Raw genomic sequence first — 6,281 nt, 5'->3', positions numbered from 1 at the left:
TCTCTTGTTGTGGAGCACAAGCTCCAGACGCGCAGGCTCAGTAGTTGTGGCTCACGGGCCCAGTCGCTCCGCGGCATGTGGGATCCTCCCGGACCAGGGCTCGAACCCGTGTCCCCTGCATCGGCAGGCAGATTCCCAACCACTGCACCACCAGGGAAGCCCTGAACACTCACATTTATGGTAAATTGAGTTTTGACAAGGGTGCCAAGGCCATTCAGTAGGGAAAGAAGAATCTTTTCAACAAATTGTGCTGGAACAACTAAATATCCACATGTTAAAAACAGTTGGACCCTTACCTCACACCATACACAAAAATTCATTCAAAATGCATCATAGGCCTAAATGTGAGAGTTAAAAGTATAAAACTCTTAGGAAAATAAATAGAAGTAAATTTTTATAACCTTGAATTAAGTAATGGTTTCTTAGATGCACACCAAAAGCACAAGTGAAAAAAGAAATTGGACTACATCAAAATTAAAAACTTTTGTGCTACAAATAATACCTTTAAGAAAGTGAAAAGGTAACCAACAGAATAGGAGAAAATATATGCAAATCATATATCTGACTTGTATCCAGAACACATAAAAATTCCATATTAAAGACAAAGGTCCAATTTAAAAATGGGCAGAGGATTTGAATAGGCATTTCTCATGCACAGATGGCCAATGTGCACATGAAAAGATGCTCAATGTCATTAGTTCGTAGGGAAATACAAATCGAAACCACAGTGAAATACCACTTCCCAGCCATTCAGATGGCTGTACTAAACACGATGGACAAGAATAATTGTTGACAATTAGAACCTCATACATTGCTAGCAGGAACAGATTAGGACCTCATACATTGCTAGCAGGAATAGATTAGAACCTCATACATCGCTAGCAGGAATGTAAAATGGCGCAGCCACTTTGGGAAACAGTTTAGCAGTTCCTCAAAATGTTAAACATAGAGTTACCTTATGGCTCATCGGTTCCATTTCTGCATATCTGCTCAAGGGAAATAAAAACGTGTACATGAATCTTCATAGTAGCATAATTCGTAATAACCAAATAACCCAAAGTCATCAATGGATGAATAAACAAGATGTGATATATCCATACAATGAGAAAGGATTCCTCAATAAAAAGTACTGAAACATGCTACATACAACATGGATGAACCTTGAAAAGAAGCCAGGCACCAAAGACCACATGTTGTACAATCCCATTTAAGTGAAATGTCCAGAACAGGCGAGTCTACAGAGACAGAAGATAGATTAGTGGTTGCCTAAGGTTGGAGGAGCAGGTATTGGAGGGAAGTGACTACTGAAGGGTATGAAGTTTCTTTGGGGGGTGATGAAAATGTTCTAAAATTAATTGTGCCGATGGTTGTACAACTCTGAGACTGTACTAAGAATTGTACAATTGTACAATTGTACAATTGAATTGTACACTTTTAAAAGGTGAATGGTACACTACATGAACTATATCTCAACAAAGCTGTTTTTAAAAATGAATGAATTAGGTCTGTATGTATCAACCTAGATAAATCTCAGCAAATGCAGAGAGGAAAAAGCAAGTTGAAAAAGGAAACAGGAAAGCATATAGTATGATGCCATTTATGTGAAACCGTAAAACAAAAAGTATAGCATATATTGTTTTTGGAAATATAAATTCTTCGTAAGATATAAAAACTTGGAAGGAAAGGATATACTCCAACTACAAAATTCTCCCTCTCTCCCTATAATTTTTGTTTTAATTTTATGGCTTATCCATCCATTGTTTGTGTTTAGTACGTAAAGAAATATATGTCTCTTCCTATCCCTTTCTTTCTCAAATAAAAGGTAGAATATATATGTTTTTCTCTACTGTTTTTTCACTTAACGGTGGATACCGGAGATCTCTCCAAAGTTTATAGAGCTAGTCCAGTGAGGCTGTTCTATTAACCTTGCTGGGGTTTATGTCTAAAAGGAGGGGTGCCAGAGATGGACGACTACATGCAGACACTGAAGGATGAAGAGGATGCCCTGTGGGAGAATGTGGAGTGCAACAGGCACATGCTAAGCCGCTACATCAACCCAGCCAAGCTCACCCCCTACCTGCGCCAGTGCAAGGTCATTGACGAACAAGATGAAGATGAAGTGCTTAATGCTCCCATGCTGCCGTCCAAGATCAACCGGGCAGGTAACCTCAGGAGACAACTTACAGTTAGCTGTAGCAAAATGATGTTTCTCTCAGGCAGGGATGTTTAACTGGAGTCCGTAGACCTCTCCCCCCCCCCCGGTCCCCCACCAAACTGTCCACGGGTAGAGAGGGTCTATTAACTTGGTGGGGGGGCAATTACATCTTTATTTTACCAACCTAAGACTTAGCATTCCCTTCAATTATGGATGCAGGTAGGCAACAAATCACGATGATTAGCAATACCTGTGTCTTTGTCAACAGTAAACATTACGGATATCTTCTTATCACATTACAGCTATTACAGATTTCCAAAATATCATTTATACTCATCTTTCCCTTGAAGTTACAGTAGTTATTAGACCTGCCAAGAGATTGGCTTATTTGATGCATTAATAAAGAAGCACATTTGTTTACTGAGTTGCAAATTTAATATTTGTTAACGTATCTTATTACGATTGATTCCCTTTGTAATCCAATGCATTTTATCTGTCTGAAAATGTTATTCTGGTAAAGGGTCCATAGGCTTTTCCAGACTGCCTAGGGGTCCATGACACTTTATCACATTCATTAAAGGTAGGTAGTAAGTGTGGTTTGTATACATCTGTGTGTGCATTCACATATATGTTTGTAGCAAAATATGTCTTTGTGTGCAAGCACATGGTCACAATGTAAAATACATCTCTTTCTGTGGTTCACAGTTTAAGAGGGTTGAAACTCACTTGCCCACAGTATGACTGGTGATAAGTAGCTCATATGCTATGACTCTCCTTTGCATACCTGACAAACATCACTAATCCCAGCATGTTTTCCTCCTGAGCCTGGATGTAACTTTAGAATCCGGGCCGCTGTGACAAACAGTCAGGTGACACAAGATGAAATTTATTTATTATGTCTACCCTAGGGGAAGGATTGAGTTTTAGGACCTCAAGGGAAGAAACAGCTGAAAGACGTTCCCAGGCTATGTGATAATCCCACTGAAGAACATGGAGCTATTCCTGCTTCCTAGGACTTTTCCTAGCTCCCCACCCAAATACTTATCTTCCTGGTCTGAATCCCAGAGAACCATATATTATTCCGTAACCACTGCTGTACATCCATCCTCCTTCGATCACAGACGCCTGTGTGGTTAATTTTAGCCCTGGTCAGTTGGGAAGCTCTTTAAGACTGTTGGTTTCCTATGGCTGCTTCTGGTTCCACCAGTCTTTGGGGGAAAGGAAACTAACACTCACAATCCCTGCCGAGGGCCTGGCACTTCGATTTACATTAGCCGGACTGTAAGATATAACTCAGGAGTGACAGGATGTGGTGAGACTCTCTTCTTAAGAGTGTACTGTCTGGATGTGAGCCCAGCATAAGACTGGACTCGGAGACATGGACGCTTCTGACCACCGAGTGATTTGGCCTTTCCTCTAGGCCGACTGCTGGACATTCTCCATACGAAGGGGCAAAGGGGCTACGTGGCCTTCTTGGAGAGTCTGGAATTTTACTACCCAGAATTGTACAAACTGGTGACCGGAAAGGAACCCACTCGTAGATTCTCCACCATCGTGGGTAAGTGGCTTTACCATCAGCATTCGGACTGTGATGGGAGGGGTGTGTGTGTGTGTGTGTGTGTGTGTGTGTGTGTGTGTGTCCAGTGGTGGGACAGCTCTAAGGTTATGGATCTGTGACGTCAGGACAGTGCCCCAGTGGCACTTAGGAACTGTCGACCACTTATTTCTGCCTGATGATGAAATGTAGGTCACAGAGGGACAAACTGAATCAAGGGAAGTGGGTGTTTACTGAACATCCGCCATGAGTGTTGGGGGGGTGGAACTCCCCCTACCCTCTTCATCTTGTCCTTTCCTTTGCCTACCCTCCTGCCAGTATCCCATGAACCAGAGCCCGTGGTCATCTTGTCATCTTAATTTTCCTTCCTAAGTATTCTTAAATCAGTCTTTTCTCCATATACACCACTATCCTAGTCAAGACCCATACAACCCTATCAGCTCTTTATATCCATTCCTGCTCTGATCCAATGAGTTCTCTACTCCTCATGTCACCCTCCCCTACTTAAAACCTTTCAGTGGCTTTCCATTGTTGCCATCTAAAGACCCCAGTGCAGCCCACAGGGACCCTACGTGGTCCAGCCCCTGATGACACTCCCAGCCTCACCTTTCTGCCTCTCCCTCTGTCTGAGCTCCAGCCACTTCGGTTTTCCTTCAGTTTCTGAAATGTGCCAGGTTCCTCTTCCCTTCCCGTAGGACCTTGGCAATGTTGTTCCACCTTCCTAGAATGTCTTTTCTCTCCTCAATAGCTCATCCATCGGGAGCCTCCTCTAATGCCTCTGTCCACTCAGCTGGATCTGGTCCCCCTCCACCCCATCACACACTCTCACAGTCCCCTATACCTTTACTTTGTGCAGTCCTCTCGATCTGTAGCTATATTTGCGTGTGATCACTTGCTTTTTTGATGTCTGTCTCCCTTGCCAGACATAAGCTCTACCGGGACCAAGGCTGTCTTGCGCACCCTGAATCCCCGGTGCCTGATGGGTAGTAAGAGCTCAGTAAAATGTTGGTGAGTGAATGAGGGAACGAATGACACCTGCCCCACGTCTGGAACCCCCTTCTTCCCCTCCCCAGTCCTCAGGCCTGACTGGGTGCCCCCCTCTCCACAGTGGAGGAGGGCCACGAGGGCCTCACGCACTTCCTGATGAACGAGGTCATCAAGTTGCAACAGCAGATGAAGGCCAAGGACCTGCAGCGGTGTGAGCTGCTGGCCAAGTCACGACAGCTGGAGGACGACAGGAAGCAGCTGACGCTGACACAGGTGGAGCTGCTGACCTTCCGGGACCGGTACTACAAGATGAAGGAGGAGCGGGACAGCTACAACGACGAGCTGGTCAAGGTGAAGGATGACAACTACAACTTGGCCATGCGCTACGCCCAGCTCAGCGAAGAGAAAAACATGGCGGTCATGCGGAGCCGGGACCTCCAACTCGAGGTGAGGGGCACGTGGCGGGAGCTGCTGGGCCGAAGTGAGTGAGCGGGAAGCGAAGGCCACCGGGGCAAAGACCACCAGGCAGGCAGGCGCAGGGTTTAACACCTGGCCGGGTGAGGGAGAAAGGAAGACGCGGGCGTTCCGGCAGCCTAGATCGACTGTGCGCGTGCGCTCGCCAACCCAGCGAGGCTCGGCGCCGGTTTAGCGCCCAGATCCACCGCGCGTGTCTGCACATGCGCACAGGCCCGGTGAGCTTGCCCTCCTGCTCAGGAGCCCTGCAGGCCCCTGTGCGCATGTGCAGACTTGCGCACCCGGACCCGGCGGAGCTTCCCACTTGCTCCGGAGCGAGGACCCGCTAGGCACGTGAACCAGAGATGCGTACGTGGGCCCAGCTCATGGGCCCTGCACCCGTGCTGGGTGAGGGGGGCGATGGAGGATTCAGGGGCCTGCCCAGCTCTATGGCCCTCGGGAAAATTAGCGAGGAGATGGGCACAGCACCTGTCCCGTGGATTCATGAGATCCTTGAGGCCAGGACTCTGCCCTTCACAGCTGTATCCACAAAGCGCAGCATGGCACAGTGGAATAGTCACTTATCCGTGAACAATCCAGCAGCCAAATGATAGATGTCATTAACGAGTTTACTTCCAAAAGGGAGATGGAGAAGGGAATTGCTTCACTCATCCACCGCCTTGCACCAGCCTCTTTTCCAGCGATACATAACTCAGAACGAAGCCCTGCTGTCATGGAGCTCACATTCTAATCAGAAAAGAAATGCGTCAATCGCTGGTAGTAATAAGTGCTATTAAGAAGAGGGAGAAAAGAGTTTCGGGATAGTGAGTGAGGGTTGCCGTTTTAAATAGGATGGTCAGGAAGCGTTCCTGAGAAGGAGACACAGGAGCAGAGATCTGAGGAAAGGGAGGAGCCAGCCCTGCAAGTCTCAGGGGAAGAGCAAGTGCAAAGGCCCCAGGTAGCGGCCATGCGTGGTGTTTTTGAGAAACAGCAGGAGAGCCAGTGGGGCTGGAGCCGAATGAGCAAATGGGAGACGGCCAGGGTGCAGATCCTGGGGGCTTGGTAAGAACTTTGCAATTTATTCCAGTAGTGATGGAAGCCACTGAGGGATTGAGAGCTGCGAGTGACAAC

General features: G+C 46.8%; 1 protein-coding gene across 2 annotated transcripts in view; it reads left to right on the top strand.

The window, feature by feature from the left end:
* The first annotated feature begins 1,876 nt into the window (after nt 1–1,876).
* The window catches only part of CARD11 (caspase recruitment domain family member 11), a 30,053-nt gene continuing 25,648 nt past the window's right edge, over nt 1,877–6,281 (top strand). The window contains exons 1-3 of one of the 2 annotated variants that reach the window (XM_065892180.1): nt 1,877–2,162; nt 3,576–3,713; nt 4,819–5,144. In XM_065892180.1, coding sequence (XP_065748252.1) covers nt 1,964–2,162; nt 3,576–3,713; nt 4,819–5,144 — 663 coding nt within the window. In that variant the 5' untranslated portion in view covers nt 1,877–1,963. The remainder of the gene's footprint in view (nt 2,163–3,575; nt 3,714–4,818; nt 5,145–6,281) is intronic. The other variant, XM_065892181.1, reaches the window with a different exon arrangement.

The sequence above is a fragment of the Phocoena phocoena genome, chromosome 15 (genome assembly GCF_963924675.1).
Source record: "Phocoena phocoena chromosome 15, mPhoPho1.1, whole genome shotgun sequence".
Taxonomy (NCBI): Eukaryota; Metazoa; Chordata; class Mammalia; order Artiodactyla; family Phocoenidae; genus Phocoena; species Phocoena phocoena.
Note: the sequence above shows the minus strand (reverse complement) of the source record. Positions and strands in the feature narration are given on the sequence as shown.